Here is a 17868-nt window from a genome sequence, read left to right as displayed (position 1 = left end):
TCACCTGCCTCCGGCTCATGAGTCGTGGATGGCATGTATGGTTTCCTCCTCCGATGTCTTACTCTTAGTCATGTTGAGGTGCCAGATCTAGAACCTGGATGTTTTTATGCTACGCAAAACTACAACTGAAAAACCATTCAGGCCTAATTGTTTTCACAATATTGATAGAAATACAGTGCATATACCATGCCACAGAAGTTCAATTCGAAAATTTACCCTAAAGTTTATATTTCATTGCAGCATATATACAGGGCCTAATCAGTACTGGTACTACTAGTTTTCTTGACGTGTTCCCATCCGCACCGTCCATCGCGAAATAAAGGGCGCGCACATAATCGCTCGCATGCGATCCAAGCACACCGGTTACTCACAGCTTCAGATCCGACCCGACGAGCACGACGCCTGCCGGAGTCCATGGCGGCGCCGGCGAGCCGCCGCCGCGGGTCCTCCTGGGGCCGCTCGTGGCCGCTGCTCTTCGTCGCCATCCTCGCCCTCCACTCGCTGGCCATCTACCTCTTCACGCGCGGCTTCCTCCTCACCCGCACCGAGCTCGACCTCCACAGCCACCGGGACGACCGCACCGGCGTCTCCCCCGGGTGCTCTTCGTGGCCCCAGCCAGCCGTAGACCACCTCGTCATCGTCGTCCTCGACGCCCTCAGGTAGCACCGCCTTGCCTGTTCTGTCCTCGTTTCAGTTCCCATGTCTGATTTTGAGCAATTTATGCTATCTTACAGGTTCGATTTCGTGGCACCGAGTACATTCTTTGAAGGTGGGTTTGCATTTGTGTACTTCTGCGCAATGAGGAAACTACTGTAGGACATTGCGAGCTGCTAACGAGTTAACCCTGACCATTTTGCTGCAGAGAAGCAGCCATGGATGGACAAGTTGCAGGTCCTGCAGAAGCTGGCTGCTGATGAGAAGAACTCTGCTAGGATCTTCAAAGCTCTGGCTGACCCACCGACCACCAGCCTTCAACGTCTTAAGGTGATGAATACTGTTGTGTGTATAACTGTATATTGATCTCATGGCATACATTCAGCACTGATGTTATGCCAAAAAGCTGTTAATCTCGAGCACACCTCAATGTAAAAGGGTCATAACTTAGTGTATATTCTTGCTGCATTTATGTTCAGGCTCTCACGACGGGTGGTCTCCCTACCTTTATTGATGTCGGCAATAGCTTTGGAGCTCCAGCAATAGTGGAAGACAATATAATGCATCAGGTTCCTTGCACTTCACATTCAACTTTAGTAAAATATGTAGCTCACGACGGGTAGTTAACCATGCTTTTGTTTCTTTGCGCTCAATCAGCTTGTCAAAAATGGAAAGAGGGTGGTCATGATGGGAGATGATACATGGACACAGTTATACCCAGAGCACTTCAACAAGTCATTTCCATACCCTTCTTTTAATGTTAAAGATCTCGACACGGTATGCCATCTGTTCAGTACCATTTTGTCCTTTCTGCGCGATGAGCTATTTTTCGCTTTCCATCTAATTTCCGTGGAATTACTCGTCAAATTATGTATCAGGTAGACAATGGTGTTATTGAACACTTGCTTCCTTCACTGCATGAAAATGATTGGGACGTTCTTATTGCACATTTCCTTGGTGTGGTAAGTTGTTTGTGCTCACTTTGGAGCTGGCTTACACATTTGATCCTTTCCTTTGTGGAACTAGAAGTATATGAGATCAACTTTCTTTAGGACCATGCAGGGCATATATTCGGTGTCGACTCTGCCCCGATGATCCAGAAGTTGGAGCAATACAATCAAATCCTAGAGGTCAGGTATCCCATTCATAGTATATGATATGTTTTTTTGTGTGCTAATCATTTGCAGGAGACATCATCTTATGTGATCCTAAATTCTGATTGTTAAATTAGCCTCAATTTTGCTCCTGTAGGATGTGATTAACACATTGAAAAGCCTATCAACACCTGGTGGTCCCCATGAAAATACTTTACTCCTTGTAATGGGAGATCATGGCCAAACCCTAAATGGTGACCATGGAGGAGGAACTGCTGAAGAGGTGACATGTCTTGTTTTTTCATTGCTAAGTGCAAAAATATCTGAACTAATGCAGTTTCATTGTAGGTTGAAACATCTCTGTTTGCATGGAGTCCAAAGACACCACCCGATGCTGTCTTATCTGTTCTTGGTGAAAATTCATGCAATTTTGATCTGGTACATTTCATTTGTAATGATAAATTGACTGATCTTGTCATTCATGCTAACATCTTGATTTTCTTGTTTGCATGTAATCCTTCTCTAACTAATTTTTATCAGGACTAGGACCCAGATAATCATAGCACATACTCCTTGGCCATTTTTTTCTTTTGAAAAGGGGATAAACCCCGGCCTCTGCACCATTTGGATGCACACAGCCATCACTCCTTGGCCATATTGTCACCTGAATTATAATTTATATAGAATATGAAAGTCACACTTATAGGGATACTTCTACTGACATATTTAGTTCTTTACTGTTCCATTATGGGTTCGACATCTGACATTCTGTGATAAATTAGGTATGTAGACAGTCCTTAACTAACTGGGTTATGCATGGGTATGAAGTAGTATCACACAAAGCGTGCTCATAGCCTTTAGCATGGTGGGGTAGTTGTCATTTCTGTATAGAATTACCTTTCTCGTGGGCTTGTATAGTTGATGGAATATAAGCTTGATAGAAGCAGTGTAGAGATATTTAGTTCCTCGTCTTGTTTTTTTAGTTATTAATTGCAATTTATTTCGTAATAGTCGGCTTCTATCTGTGCATTTAGCAATCTGAATACCAACATTGATTGATTTCCCTTTCTGCTGATGGTTTACTGTTCTAGCATGGGAAAGAAGTGTGCGTCAGCACTATGCAGCAGGTAAATTCTGATTGCACTCTCCCGTATGGATGCTCTATTTTATCAATATTGCTAAGTTTTTCTTTGATTTCAGCTTGATTTTGCAGTAACTGTATCAGCACTACTCGGTATACCTTTTCCTTTTGGAAGGTACGTAAACTTAACATGGTGCTTATTTGATGGCTTCAGTTGTGTGTTACTGCTTTTTGTTGAGATGTGCTTGTTTTTCCGTATCTAGCATTGGACGTGTAAACCCAGAATTGTATGCTTTGAGCGCTGGGACATGGGATAATCAAAGGACGGGTATCAATGCATGCACGCCACAGGATGACCTAGAAGCGTGGAAAATGAGATATGCAGAAGCCCTTTGTGTAAATAGTTGGCAGGTAGTATGAACTGCATTTGCAGATATGCTGATTTGGTAGTACTTCTTTGATCTTCGTCTGTCCCTTGTAGGTAAAGAGATACATTGATCAATATTCTGGTAGTTCTATCATTGGATTTTCAGCTGAATACCTGCACCATGTTGAGGAGCTGTATTCAAAAGCTCAGGCGAACTGGTCAGAGGTTTTGAAGTCTACATGCCCATCGGAAACAGCTAAGGGAGAAGAATTTAAGGAGAGCGCAAGTTCTTCTCTGCAGTTGCAAATTGATGCATACTCTAGCTTCTTGGAAAGCTTTGCAAAGCTTGCTCGCTCTGCTTGGACGGAGTTTGATTTATGGTTGATGGGCACTGGTCTTTTACTTATGATACTGTCAGTTATCACTCAGGCATACATACTTGTGAGGCTGAATGCTTTATGTCAACCATCAGCTCAGGAATGTGCTAGTTCAAGGATCATCCCCAAATTATCCTTTGCTTTTACATTGGTCACGATTCGAGCAGCGAGTTTACTATCCAACAGTTATATATGTGAGTTCATCAGATATACCAATCTTGCTGTACATTTTGAATTCGCTGGTGACTACTGATTCACGAAGTTGTTTTCTTGTCATGCAGTGGCAGAAGGTAGAGTTACAAACTTTCTTTTGGCCACGAGTTGCATTGCCGGTGTGTGGAGCTCGGCCACAAAAGGGAACTTCACCATAGAAGTTAATATTCCTATTATATCAATGCTGTTCAAACTTTCCTTCATTCACTAGAATTTTTGTTTTAATGTTGGTTATATAATTATCTTCTGATCCCACCTTACTTTTTTAATTGACAGGAGTTTATTTTCCTTCTTCTAAATATCTTTGCACGATTTGGAATTGAGCTTGGGATGTCAAAACAAGTTGCTGGGCCAACTGCTACAAAAGACCACCCAGTGAGCATCATTTGTGACATTTTCGGTTCCAGTTTTTGCAATGTCTCCATGGATATATTCCCCATCATATCTCTTGCCATGGTGACCTGTATTGTATTAAAGCTCATCACCTGTGCGGTCCATCAGAGGTTCTTGAAGTACTTTATTATGTCTGGAACCATCTTGAGCTATGCATTTATAGCAAATTATTGGGCTTCTGAAAGTACTTTACTGTCTCATACTAAAGCTGTTCAAGAAATTGGAAGAAGTTTGGCTCCTCGCTTTGTTTATGCCATTGGAGGTTTGTCATTGGTAATATCTGTACTTTGGCGATTGTTTGCCCCAGTTGGTTCTTTGAAGTTCAACAAAAGGATAACTAGTTTATCAGCTGCCATGCTGTGTTCATGGAGCCCAACTATCTTGATGTTGTTGGGAAGGCAGGGTGCTTTTGTAGCGTTAATTTGCATCACTGGAGGTACTTTGCAAGTCACTCAATTCTTAAGACAAGCGCTTCTAAAAATTTAGCATGTACTGCTTGAGGCACAACTCGAGCCTTTTTTTTTCCTTTTATATCATCATTAGGAAGCATATCATCTGAAATTTTTAATTAACCATTTTGCAGCTTGGTGCATAATAATGTTACAGCAGAAATACCAGAAAGACTCGAAACTTGACACAACAGGGAGTTGTGTTGCTAACCCTGTATCAGTAACACAATGGAGCCTTCTTGCAGTTTGTCTATTCTATCTGACTGGTCACTGGTGAGATCCTGATGCATTTTGACCTTTCTTTTACTCTGATTTATGTTTCTGTTTCATGTTTTTTATGTACTATGTTTTTACTGGTCCGAGAGATGATGCATGGCCATTTGTCCTTACCGTTATGAGGTTTTGAGCTTATGGTTAATGTGATTTAATTTGCATTGTTAGATGGGATTGCTAAAAATGCATTTGTGCTAATACAGAATACATTTCAGGTGTACCTTTGATGGCCTCCGCTATGGTGCTGCATTTATTGGGTGAGTATAATTATGTTCCAAATAATACAGTTGTATCTGAGAAAAAAATATCATTTGCATGTTATGTAACGATATTTGTCACAATTCTAAATTTTGCAGGTTTGACAATTTCCATATCATTCGTCAAGGGTTTCTTCTTTCCATTGATACCTTTGGTGTTTCTCACATCCTACCAGTTCTTAGTCTTCCATTTATTGCCGTCCACTGTTATAATACTGCATCGAAGAAAAGCAAGGTGAAGGATGTCACCATCAATATTCTAATACAGGTACTGAAGAAATTCGTTTGCGCTCTCTGGCAGTAATTTAGTGACACAATTTCAGTAGTTAAATATTCTCTTTTACAAAAAAAAGTTTCATATTCAGGAAAATAATATGAACAGCCAGTATTTACTGTTTAGGCCCAGCCGTGTTGGACTACAAAACAAACACGAATCTAGATTTCCCTAATTGTCGACCATATACTGAAAGAGTGTTATTATGCATTGTGGAATTCCTTCTTGACATCAGTTATTTCTTTGCTTGTCGATCCACGTGATATCTAATGTTTATGTGCCAAACTCAGGTCCATTTGATGTATGGTTTAATTACAGCTATCACTACGGCAGTTACAATCGTATGTGTCACGATCCAAAGGCGTCACTTGATGGTAATATGTGCACTTAATTCCAGCAAACAATGGTCGCTGGTTTTTTGTATTGCTGCTTTGTGGTTGTTTTCGCAGATTTGTTTTGACACTAGTCATCGTTCAACTTTGCAGGTGTGGGGTTTGTTTGCACCGAAATATGTATTTGACGCGATTGGGCTTCTCCTAACAGACTTGCTAATTTGTCTTGCTTCTTTGTACTACAGCTGATGTTGCTTTTCTTTTCTTTTATTTTTTGCTTCTCGGGATATAGATGCTGTTTTGTGAGTACACTGCAAATTGGTGCAAAATTATGTACACTGAATTAGGTTAATTCATAGCGCATTCTTGTTCTTTTTGTTGTTCTTGGAGAGTATGGTCTTGTTGTGGTAATGAAGAGGCACACTAGATGCTAGCAAGAGTTCTCCAAATGTTCTTGTGCTTTGAATCGACAAAGATGCATATATGACTCGAGTAAGCTAATTATCAATGCGCAGTTTTGGTATCACAGATAACGGACATGAAAGCTAATGGCATGTGGGGGAGCACGGAGTGACTGGAAACATGGCAAGTCTCGGTAGATGGTTTACGTAAAGAGCATGTGAGGTGGTGTTAAGTGCAGAGATGTTACTAGTACATTCTTTAAGATGTACGCACTGAAATAGACTAAAAGTTGAAGAAGAGAAGTTGGCATTTGCTGCGCAGGTAGATCATTAGTTTTTCTCCCTAAATCCTGCCCTACAAACTTTCTGGCTTTCAAAATTTTGCAGCTTATGTATGTCGATTCTTGCCCTTCCTTGCTACAGCAAATCACACACGCCCCGGTGTCGCTTAGGCGAGGCCGAGAACGTAGGTCTAAAATAACGGTAAAAAGGCAACCAACCAGGCATTATAAAAAAGAAGAAGAAGAGAGTCTCCGCCGCCGGTGGTTCCGTTGTTTCCTTGTCGCGTGGGTGACGTGCTGTGCTGTAGGACGCGGGGGTGGGTGCTTAGCTGCTTATGCCCATCCAGCTGTGCCTGTGCTCAAATTCCAACAACCCTCGTCACTTGGACTTGTATAATGTTCTACGTACTTTGACCATGGTAGCGAGAATCTAAGCGCTCCATTTTTTCCCTTTCTTTATATGCATGGGAACCGGACTGGAAGACCACATTCTGAGAACAGGCCATAGCCTAACATGCATGCACAGGTCCTGGACGGCATTGTTAAAATAATGGATGGCTTCACTGGTTTTGAAGGCCACCCCTCCCTAACCAGGGGCTGGATTGCCGGACTGCGCAAAGCCATCAGAGTTGAGTTGAGTTGAGTCTTCCTGCCAATGCAATGAAAAGCCAGCAATTGCTGGATCTTTCAAAAAAAAAAAAGTTGAGTTGAGTCGAGAGACAGGGGCGGGCGCCCACTGTATTCCTTTCCACCACCTTCCATCATGCCCATTCCCTCCTCTCCTCTTGACTCTTGCCCTCACCAAACCTTAAAAAACACCAGCAGACGGACACAAAAACTTTCGACATGCTACCACTTGATGGCTAAGAAACATCAAACCTGAAGTCTCTGGTGTACGCACACCACAACCGTGCCCTCACCAAATCCACTACTACTGTTTGCATCTCTCTCTATATATGTCCTGCACATTCTTGCTTCCTTGGCTACCAAAAAACTCGCCATCGAGCTCTGCTTCCATTCTTCAGACTATCAGCGCAGCTGTTTCTGGACGCGGCGTTGCTCGCTAGTTTGCTTCACGACCGCGGCTGACGGGCATGGAGAGGAACGGCAATGCCAATGCCGGGCCACCGCTGGAAGAGAACAAGGGCGCGGACGGCAAGAGCGGGAGCCGACGGAGCACGCGGTTCAAGGAGGAGAACGAGTACGTGGAGGTCACGCTCGACGTCGGGGCCGACGACGCCGTGGCCGTCCAGGGCGTCAGGGCCGCCGGCGAGACCCCCGAGGCGGCGCTGCTGCCCCGGAGCGGCGGCCTGTCCTCGAGGCTCAAGGCCGAGCTGAGGCGCATCGCGTCGGCCAAGCGTGGGGGTGGCGACAACGCGCCGGCGAGCCAGCCCCGGCTGGACCGGAGCATGACCGGCGCCGCGCGCGCGCTCAGGGGCCTCCACTTCCTCAACCAGAGCGTGGTCACGCGGGGCAGCTGGCCCGAGGTGGACAAGCGGTTCGACCGCCTCGCCGTCGACGGCCTGCTCCTCCGCTCACGCTTCGGCCAGTGCATTGGTAAGCTCGCTCGCTCGCTCACTCACTTGCAGTTGCAGTTGCAGGCTGCAGCTTGCTCCTCATCCATTTCTCTGAAGCGTCGTCAGGTTTACAAGTCTGAATTTTCGGTCAGTGTGCGACAGCACCACTGCCATGATTCTGAAATGATCTTCCCAAATTTGTGTTGTAGGGATGGTTGGATCGGAGGAATTCGCGGCGCAGATGTACGACGCGCTTGCACGGCGAAGGGGGATCGTTGCTCAGGTGCTGACCAAGGATGAGCTGAGGGAGTTCTGGGAGCAGCTATCCGACCCAGGCTTTGATGCCAAGCTGCAGACTTTCTTTGACATGTACGTCTCCAATCAAACCCAATCCCCAACTTCAACTTTGTCTGTAATCTGAAATGTGGACCAAATTTGACATTTCGATATTAAGTTTGATGTGAAAAATTTGACAATTGTACTAACTTGTTGCAGGGTTGACAAGAACGCAGACGGTCGGATCACCGAAGAGGAGCTCAAAGAGGTGAGAAATGAGCAAAATATCCAGTGCCGTCACGAGTAACTTGTTTGTTTGTACAGTAAATAGTAAATCATCTGAATGCTTCTGAATTTCTGTTGCGTTGTCAGGTCCTCACTCTGACGGCCTCTGCAAACAAGCTCACCAAGATCCTGGAGCGCGTCGACGAGTACACGGCGTTGATCATGGAGGAGCTCGACCCCGACCAGCTCGGCTACATCGAGGTCGACCTTCATCTCCTTCCGTGGAATTGGTTGTTAAATTGTTGGCAGCTCACTCTTCACTGACAGTGATACCGACAACTCCAATTTCGTCTTGAAAAAAACACTACAGCTTGCGACACTGGAGTCCCTGCTGCTGCTGCCCCCTTCCCAGGCGCCGACGAGCCTGGTGGCGCACAGCTCCAACATCAGCCAGCTGATCAGCCAGAGGCTGGTGCCGGCGCGGGACGCGAACCCGCTCCGGCGGGGCCTCACGGCGGCGCGCTACTTCCTGGAGGACAACTGGAAGCGCGTGTGGGTGATGTCGCTGTGGCTGTCCATCAACGCCGGCCTCTTCGCCTGGAAGTTCTACGCGTACCGCCGCCACCCGACGTTCGACGTGATGGGCTACTGCGTGTGCGTGGCCAAGGGCGGCGCCGAGACCACCAAGTTCAACATGGCCCTCATCCTCCTCCCCGTCTGCCGCAACACCCTCACCTGGCTCCGCTCCCGGACCAGCCTCGGCGCCGCCGTGCCCTTCAACGACAACATCAACTTCCACAAGGTGGTGGCCGGGGGCGTGGCCGTCGGCGTGGCGCTGCACGGGGTGACCCACCTGACTTGCGACTTCCCGCGCCTGCTCCACGCCAGCGACGAGGCCTACGAGCCGATGAAGCGCTACTTTGGGCAGACGAGGGTCCCGGACTACTGGTGGTTCGTGAGGGGCGTGGAGGGCGTCACCGGCGTCGTCATGGTGGTGCTCATGGCCGTCGCCTACACGCTGGCGCACCCGCGGTTCCGCCGGAGCAAGCTCGGCGCCGGGAACCCGCTCAAGAGGCTCAGCGGCTTCAACATGTTCTGGTACTCCCACCACCTCTTCGTCGTCGTCTACGTCGCCTTGGTCGTCCACGGCGTCTGCCTCTACATCAACCGGACATGGTACAAGCAGACGGTGAGCGAGCGATCGAGACCTCCAAGCTCCGGTCTCTTCAGATATGAGCTATGTTTGGTAGTAAGTAACTCGTTTGCAATTTCAGACATGGATGTACCTTGCCGTCCCCGTGCTGCTGTACGCCGGCGAGCGGCTTCTTCGGGCGCTGAGGTCGCACGGACTCACCACGGTGAGGATCGAGAAGGTGGCGGTGTATCCTGGGAATGTGATAGCCATCCACATGAGTAAGCCCCACGGCTTCAGGTACAGGAGCGGCCAGTACATCTACGTCAACTGCGGCGAGGTCTCGCCGTTCGAGTGGTGAGCGCCCTCGATCTCTCATGGCTTCCATCGTCTCCGCGTCGCTGCGAATGTAGCCGTGCACCTGAGCTGACAAGCTGCTGCTGCTGCTGTTGCAATGCAGGCACCCATTCACCATCACCTCGGCTCCCGGCGACGACTACCTCAGCATGCACATCCGGTGCCGGGGCGACTGGACGAGCAGATTCAGAGCCATCTTCTCCCAGGTAAGCGGTGGCAGAGCAATCGAGCCGACGGAATTCCCTTGCAGGAAGGAGAAGGATTCGCTTTTAACAATGGTTGTTGTTGTGGTCGCAGATATGCAGGCCACCGTCGGCAGGGCAGAGCGGTCTCCTGAGAGCCGACTTCACGTCCATGGTGGAGCACAACGCCAACGCCAAGTAAGTACGAGTCCGAGCAGGAAGGACCGTCGACGTCCATGGTGGTTCTCAACTTGTCTGACTTTTCCTTGATGCTGGCGTGCAGGTTCCCGCGGCTGCTGATCGACGGGCCCTACGGCGCGCCGGCGCAGGACTACCGCAAGTACGATGTGCTCCTCCTCATCGGCCTCGGCATCGGCGCCACGCCGCTCATCAGCATCGTCAAGGACGTGCTCAACAACGTCCACCGGCAGGGTCAGGAGCAGGAGGGCGACGAGGGGTTCATGACGAAGCGGGTCTACTTCTACTGGTGCACGCGGGAGGAGGGCTCCTTCGAGTGGTTCCGCGGCGTGATGAACGAGGTGGCGGAGCGCGACGCCGCCGGCGAGGAGTCCGTGGTGGAGCTGCACAACCACTGCACCAGCGTGTACGAGGAAGGCGACGCGCGGTCGGCCATGGTGGTGATGCTGCAGGCGCTCCACCACGCCAAGAGCGGCGTGGACGTGGTGTCCGGGACCCGCGTGCGCACGCACTTCGCCAGGCCCTGCTGGCGCGACGTCTTCAAGCGCGTCGCCTGCGACCACCAGGGGCAGCGCGTCGGGGTCTTCTACTGCGGCGACCAGAAGCTCACGCCGGAGCTCAGGCGGCTGTCCCAGGACTTCTCGCACCGGACCACCACCAAGTTCGTCTTCCACAAGGAGAACTTCTGACCTGAATTTCGACATGCATGCTAATTAGGCTATATATATACAGGAACGTAGAACATATACACTTTATTCGCTTGCTGTTTGCTAGTAGTATCAGACACGTACGGTCTTGCATTGGGTATGCACATTTCTTCCTTTCTTCTTTGTATATCTAATTAACTAATATAAGTAGGAGAGCATCTCTCAAATCATTAATTTCCTCAAAAATGACAACTTCATCCCCGTATCTCAGCCCTCTAGTTTATACTCCCTCTGTAACTTACTACTAGTATAAGACTACTCATAATGAAAGTAACTTAGACTAGCAATATGCATATGTTACTAGTTTATGTTACAACCTCTATAGTAAGAAGTAACATATTTGTGATGTCATGCAACACTTCATTTATTAGTTTGTAGACGCATCTTATTTTGGTATGTTTTTTTTCGATAAAAAGCGTGTTTATTAACTCAAAATATAGCATCAAACAGATACAAAGCATAAAGAGTGACAACCGGCCTCTGCATAGCTAAGATGCACACAACCATCGCACGAACAGTCTGGTAAAGAGTAAAAATGACAAAGTGACAACAGTAAAGCCATATGAGACCGAAACTATGCCTATGTCGACGGAGAAGGTGACTCGATCCGGAGATTATGCTGCCACCCATGTTGGGTAAAAAACCTCACTGGCCATCCGCTCCAACCGCATACACACCATCTTGAACAACGATTGATACTCCGTTTGATGCATAATAGACCACGTACGAAGCCAATGCGTACAATGGTAAATAACCTGCATAGAAGAATATTTTTTGCCATTAAAAACACAATCATTTCTATATAGTCAAAGCGACCATAGTAAGGCAGACACTCCCACCTAGTGTGAGTAACTAATTATGTTACTCAAATCTTCTCTCTCCTCATTAAATCATCATTGCCACATAAGTAAATATGCTGAGTTGAACCTTATGTTACTCCTGAAGTTATTCTTACTGTAGGTAGTCTAAGACATTTTTTTTGACACTATGACATGACCATATGACATGACCGTGTCAAAATAGTAATTTCATTCCAATATCTCGGCCCTCTAGTTTATACTCTCTTTGTAACTTAATATAAGAGACCCGATTCACCTCATGCCAATCTACCGTGGTGTGACCAAAATTCAGATAGGCAGCGGCTCCTCGGCTCTCTTTTGAAAAGATAACTAGAACCAAAATATATATACCGAGAAGTTCCCACGTACATACTCATACACCACCATTGAAGATGCATCAGTCAACGACTTCCTCACAACCACGACGCTGCATGCGGTCTTTCATCTCTCCCTATCAATTCAGGCACATGAGGAAGTGGAACAGATTCAAAGAGAGGCGCTCAACACCGAAGTCTCTGGAACACATGACGTATGGACATGTATCTGGGGTGCAACAAATTTTAAAACAACAACGTACTACAATTTCTATTTTAGGGAGATTGTCGTCCATGATGCATTCGAATGGCTGTGGAAATCCAAAAGTGTTCCTAAGATTAAGGTTTTGGCTGGTTTTTATTGGCTGACTGCCTCAACACCACAAGCATGCTCAAAATGAGACACTATAACATTGGGAGTAATCTAGACTGCCTGCTTTGTGGTGATCACATTGAAGAAACATTTGAACACTTGTTCTTCCACTGCCGATTCAGCCAGGAATGTTGCAGAATCCTTGGTATCCAGTGGACCCCCCATGATCACAGGCTTGAACTCATCAAACAACAGAAATTGTTGCACAACCGTAAAATGCTAATGGATGTCCTTATAATATCTGCTTGGAGCCTATGAAAAGAACGAAACGACAACTACTTCAGGAATGTGGCGTCCACCATTTCATCTTGGAAGCTGAGATTCAAGACCGATTTTTCCAATTTGAGACATAGGGCCCCCTCCCACAAAGTGCAGTTTATTACTGCATTGCTGGATACCATTAGTTGAATAGCCCCTGTTTGTGTACCACATCCTCACCCTCTGTACAGATGTAACATGTAACTCGCCCCTCATATTAATATAAAAATATATGGTATGAGCCTTTCCTATTGTTTTCATTGTAAAAAAAAACTTAATATAAGAGAGCACTTCTTAGTAAATTTGGGCGAGCGCCCTACCTTCCTTTCGGTTTCGACCCACCTCGCTCTGCCTCTTGCCATCGTCGACCCCCTCAACATCGGAACTAGTTAGCTCCACCGCCCTTTCCCACACCTTCTCCTCACTCGCTGGCACCGCCGGGCGTAGCTCCGCCCCATCCCCGGCGGGGTCAACCTCAGAGTTGCGTAGGAGGCCCACGCCCAAGCTCAAGCCCACGTTGGTCAACGCCACTGGAACTGGCCAAGTTGACTGCCGTCGTCGCCCCCATCTCCGCTCCTATATCTCGGGCGTGCGTTGCCTCGTCACATGGGAATTGGCTCTACAAACTACTAGGTGAAGGAAATATGCCCTAGAGGCAATAATAAAGTTGTTATTTATATTTCCTTATATCATGATAAATGTTTATTATTCATGCTAGAATTGTATTAACCGGAAACTTAATACATATGTGAATACATAGACAAACAGATTGTCACTAGTATGCCTCTACTTGACTAGCTCGTTGAATCAATGATGGTTATGTTTTCTAACCATAGACATGAGTTGTCATTTGATTAACAGGATCACGTCATTAGAGAATGATGCGATTGACTTGACCCATCCGTTAGCTTAGCACGATGATCGTTTAGTTTGTTGCTATTGCTTTCTTCATGACTTATACATGTTCCTATGACTATGAGATTATGCAAATCCCGAATACCGGAGGAACACTTTGTGTGCTACCAAACGTCACAACGTAACTGGGTGATTATAAAGGTGCTCTACAGGTGTCTCCGATGGTACTTGTTGAGTTGGCATAGATCAAGATTAGGATTTGTCACTCCGATTGTCAGAGAGGTATCTCTGGGCCCTCTCGGTAATGCACATCACCTTAAGCCTTGCAAGCAATGCAACTAAGAGCATCTCCAGTCGTGCCCCCAGGAAGGCCTCCCCAGGCGATTTTCTCGCGCCGGCGCCAAAAAAACAGCCCAGTCGCGCCCCCAGGAGCCCAATTTTCGCCGGCCTGGGCCGAAAACAGCGCCGGCGGACCCAGGCCGAACCTGACACGCTAGGGGGCGCCCGAGGGCGCCGGGGCGAGCTGTTTTGGTGCGAAAAAGCCGCGGGCCAGCCGCGTCAGCGACACGGCGCCTCGTCTTCCCCCAACGGCCTCGATTCCCGCGGGGAATCAATGGCTAGGCTGCCGCCGGTCAGCCTTGCCATTGATTCCTCACGGGCGGCGCGTCACGGGACGGCGTGCCGACGCCTTCCCTCCCTCGCACGCGTTCACACGGGCGTGGCGCGGCTATATAGCCGGTGGCCTCACTCGCCGGTGGCCTCACACGGGCAGGAGCGCCTAGAGAAGGCGAAGGAGCGCCAGTGCGCCGCCCTGCGCCGCTTCGCGGAGCACCGACGCGGCCGCGACGAAGGCGGAGTCGTCGTCATCTGCGGCAGCGACGACGACGACGCGCCGCCGCCACCAGCCCGCGTTGGCGACGCCGGTCAAGGGTCCACCAGGGACGGCCGCGTTAAGGAGGAGAAGTCCGACGACGGCGGCGACGATGGCGGCGACGACGGCGACTACTCGGCGTTCAACCAGTTTCTTTTTAGATTAGTTATCTATTTTTCTATGTAATGAAAATCCGCGAACATGTCTAATATATGCCCAAGTTTGCCGAACTTCGCCGAACTGTGCCGAAATTTGCTATACAAATTTTATTTTTAAACGCGCCTGGGGGCGGGCCTGGGGCCGGCGGCTAGGGACCAACTCGCCCCTAGGCCCAATTTTTGTGCTGGCTCACCCCTAGGCGGCGATTTTAGGCGCCCCCTGGGGGGCCAACGGCTGGAGATGCTCTAATGAGTTAGTTGCGGGATGATGTATTACAGAACGAGTAAAGAGACTTGCCGGTAACGAGATTGAACTAGGTATTGAGATACCGACGATCGAATCTCGGGCAAGTAACCTACCGATGACAAAGGGAACAACATATGTTGTTATGCGGTTTGACCGATAAAGTTCTTCGTAGAATATGTAGGAGCCAATATGAGCATCCAGGTTCCGCTATTGGTTATTGATCGGAGACGAGTCTCAGTCATGTCTACATAGTTCTCGAACCCGTAGGGTCCGCACGCTTAACATTCGGTGATGATCGATAATATGAGTTTATGTGTTTTGATGTACCGAAGGTAGTTCAGAGTCCCGGATGATATCGGGGACATGACGAGGAGTCTCAAAATGGTTTAGACGTAAATATTGATATATTGGACGACTATATTCAGACATCGGAAAGGTTCCGAGTGATTTGGGTATTTTTCGGAGTACCGGAGAGTTACGGGAATTCGCCGGGGAGTATATGGGCCTTATTGGGCTTTAGGGGAAAGAGAGAGAGGAGGTTGCGCCCCCAAGGCCTATTCGAATTTGACTAGGGGGAGGGGCGACGCCCCCTCCTTCCTTCTCTCCTACTCCTACTACATGGAAGGGGAGGGGATCCTACTCCCGGTGGGAGTAGGACTCCCCAGGGCGCGCCATAGGAGTGCCAGCCCTCCCCCTCCCCCACTCCTTTATATACATGGCCAAGGGGCACCCCATAGACACGCAAGTTGATCATTGATCTTTTAGCCGTGTGTGGTGCCCCCTCCACCATAATCCACCTCGGTCATATCGTAGCGGTGCTTAGGCGAAGCCCTGCATCGGTAGCTTCATCAACACCGTCATCATGCTGTCGTGCTGACGAAGCTCTCGCTTGAAGCTCTACTGGATCATGAGTTCGCGGGACGTCACCGAGCTGAACGTGTGCAAATCGTGGAGGTGCCGTACGTTCGGTACCGAGGATCGATCGATCGTGAAGACATACGACTGCATCAACCGCGTTGTCATAACGCTTCCGCTTTCGGTCTACGAGGGTACGTGGACGACACTCTCCCCTCTCGTTGCTATGCATCACCATGATCTTGCATGTGCGTAGGAATTTTTTTAAAATTACTGCGTTCCCCAACAGTGGTATCAGAGTCAGGTTTATGTGTAGATGTCATATGCATGAGTAAAATACAAAGGAGTTGTGGGCGTGGGTATATACATATTGCTTGTCGTCACTAGTTGATTCTTGATTCACCGGCATTGTTGGATGAAGCGGCCCAGACCGACATTACGTGTACGCTTACGCGAGACTGTTTCTACCGCCGTGCTTCACACACAAGTGGCTAGTGGGTGTCTGTTTTTTCAACTTTAGTTGAATCAGTTTCAATGAACAGGGTTCTTTCTGAAGATCAAAAAGCAATCACTATACTACGTTGTGGTTTTTGATGCGTAGGTAAGAACGGTTCTTGCTCAGCCCGTAGCAGCCACGTAAAACTTGCAACTACAAAGTAGAGGACGTCTAACTTGTTTTTGCAGGACATGTTGTGATGTGATATGGTCAAGACGTGATGAGATATAAATTGTTATATGAGATGATCATGTTTTTTTGAAGTTATCGGCAACTGGCATAAGCCTTATGGTTGTCTCTTTATTGCATAAGATGCAAGCGCCAAATAATTGCTTTACTTTATCGCTATGCGATAACAATAGTTGCAAGAGCAATAGTTGGCGAGATGACCATGTGACGACACGTTGATAGAGATCAAGATGATGGATATCATGGTGTCATGCCGGTGGCGATAGAGATCATGACGGTACTTTGAAGATGGAGATCAAAGGCGCAAGATGATCATGGCCATATCATGTCACATATTTTGATTGCATGTGATGTTTATCCTTTATGCATCTTATTTTGCTTAGTTCGGCGGTAGCATTATAAGATGATCTCTCACTAAATTTCAAGGTACAAGTGTTCTCTCTGAGTATGCACCGTTGCCAAAGTTCGTCGTGCCGAGACACCACGTGATGATTGATACGGCTCCGTCGTATCTATAATTTTTGATTGTTCCATGCCAATATTCTACAACTTTCATATACTTTTTGGCAACTTTTTATACTATTTTTGGGACTAACATATTGATCCAGTGCCCAGTGCCAGTTCCTGTTTGTTGCATGTTTTTGGTTTCGCAGAATATCCATATCAAACGGAGTCCAAACGGGATAAAAACGGACGAAGCTTATTTTTGGAATATTTGGAAAATTCCGGAAGAAAAATGCACGCGAGACGGTGCCCGAGGTGGCCACGAGGCAGGGGGCGCGCCTGCCCCCCTAGGCGCGCCCCTACCCTCGTGAGCCACCCGTAAGGCGGTTGACGCTCTTCTTTTGCCACAAGAAAACTAATTTTCGGAAAAAAAATCACGGGGAAGGTTTCAGGCCAATCGGAGTTACGGATCTCCATATATACACGAAACGGTGAAACAGAGCCAGTAGAGAACGCAAAAACAGAGAGAGACGGAGAGACAGATCCAATCTCGGAGGGGCTCTCGCCCCTCCCACGACATGGAGGCCAAGGACCAGAGGGGAAACCCTTCTCCCATCTAGGGAGGAGGTCAAGGAAGAAGAATAAGAAGGGGGGCCCTCTCCCCCTTGCTTCCGGTGGCGCTGGAGTGCCACCGGGGGCCATCATCATCACCGTCATCTTCACCAACAACTTCACCGCCTTCACCACCAACTCTTCCCCCCTCTATGCAGTGGTGTAACCTCTCTCTTACCCGTTGTAATCTCTACTTAAACATGGTGCTCAACGCTATATATTATTTCCCTATGATGTATGGCTATCCTATGATGTTTGAGTAGATCCGTTTTGTCCTAATGGCTATTTGATGATCAAGATTGGTTTGAGTTGCATGT

At 47.8% G+C, this 17868-nt stretch overlaps 2 protein-coding genes across 2 annotated transcripts; both read left to right on the top strand.

Annotated features, from left to right (window-relative positions):
* The first annotated feature begins 314 nt into the window (after positions 1-314).
* Positions 315-6140, top strand: LOC125508182 (GPI ethanolamine phosphate transferase 3). The gene is made up of 20 exons (XM_048672788.1): positions 315-659; positions 735-769; positions 863-984; positions 1134-1223; positions 1312-1431; positions 1533-1616; positions 1707-1784; positions 1906-2031; positions 2097-2186; positions 2840-2875; positions 2949-3004; positions 3093-3240; positions 3311-3767; positions 3855-3946; positions 4063-4615; positions 4763-4901; positions 5117-5158; positions 5258-5426; positions 5723-5806; positions 5918-6140. Exons 1-20 carry the CDS (start codon positions 415-417, stop codon positions 6011-6013), a joined length of 2862 nt encoding a protein of 953 aa, XP_048528745.1. The 5' UTR covers positions 315-414; the 3' UTR covers positions 6014-6140.
* A 986-nt stretch (positions 6141-7126) lies between these two features.
* On the top strand, positions 7127-11245 carry LOC125508183 (respiratory burst oxidase homolog protein B-like). The gene is made up of 9 exons (XM_048672789.1): positions 7127-8003; positions 8173-8332; positions 8459-8507; positions 8612-8725; positions 8835-9653; positions 9739-9953; positions 10057-10159; positions 10251-10333; positions 10419-11245. The coding sequence occupies exons 1-9, from the start codon at positions 7541-7543 to the stop codon at positions 11020-11022; spliced, it is 2610 nt and encodes an 869-aa protein (XP_048528746.1). The 5' UTR covers positions 7127-7540; the 3' UTR covers positions 11023-11245.
* Positions 11246-17868: the final 6623 nt, after the last annotated feature.

Source organism: Triticum urartu, chromosome 5 (assembly GCF_003073215.2).
Source record: "Triticum urartu cultivar G1812 chromosome 5, Tu2.1, whole genome shotgun sequence".
Classification (NCBI taxonomy): domain Eukaryota; kingdom Viridiplantae; phylum Streptophyta; class Magnoliopsida; order Poales; family Poaceae; genus Triticum; species Triticum urartu.
This window is presented reverse-complemented; position numbering and strand designations above follow the sequence as displayed.

Bases quoted from the DNA above. Each gene is read 5' to 3' on its own strand.
- LOC125508182 (XM_048672788.1), top strand. From the start codon at position 415: ATGGCGGCGCCGGCGAGCCGCCGCCGCGGGTCCTCCTGGGGCCGCTCG. The intron at 770-862 runs GTGGGTTTGCAT...ATTTTGCTGCAG, and splicing joins ACCGAGTACATTCTTTGAAG to AGAAGCAGCCATGGATGGAC. The intron at 985-1,133 runs GTGATGAATACT...ATTTATGTTCAG, and splicing joins CCAGCCTTCAACGTCTTAAG to GCTCTCACGACGGGTGGTCT.
- LOC125508183 (XM_048672789.1), top strand. From the start codon at position 7,541: ATGGAGAGGAACGGCAATGCCAATGCCGGGCCACCGCTGGAAGAGAAC. The intron at 8,004-8,172 runs GTAAGCTCGCTC...TTTGTGTTGTAG, and splicing joins ACGCTTCGGCCAGTGCATTG to GGATGGTTGGATCGGAGGAA. The intron at 8,508-8,611 runs GTGAGAAATGAG...TTGCGTTGTCAG, and splicing joins CCGAAGAGGAGCTCAAAGAG to GTCCTCACTCTGACGGCCTC.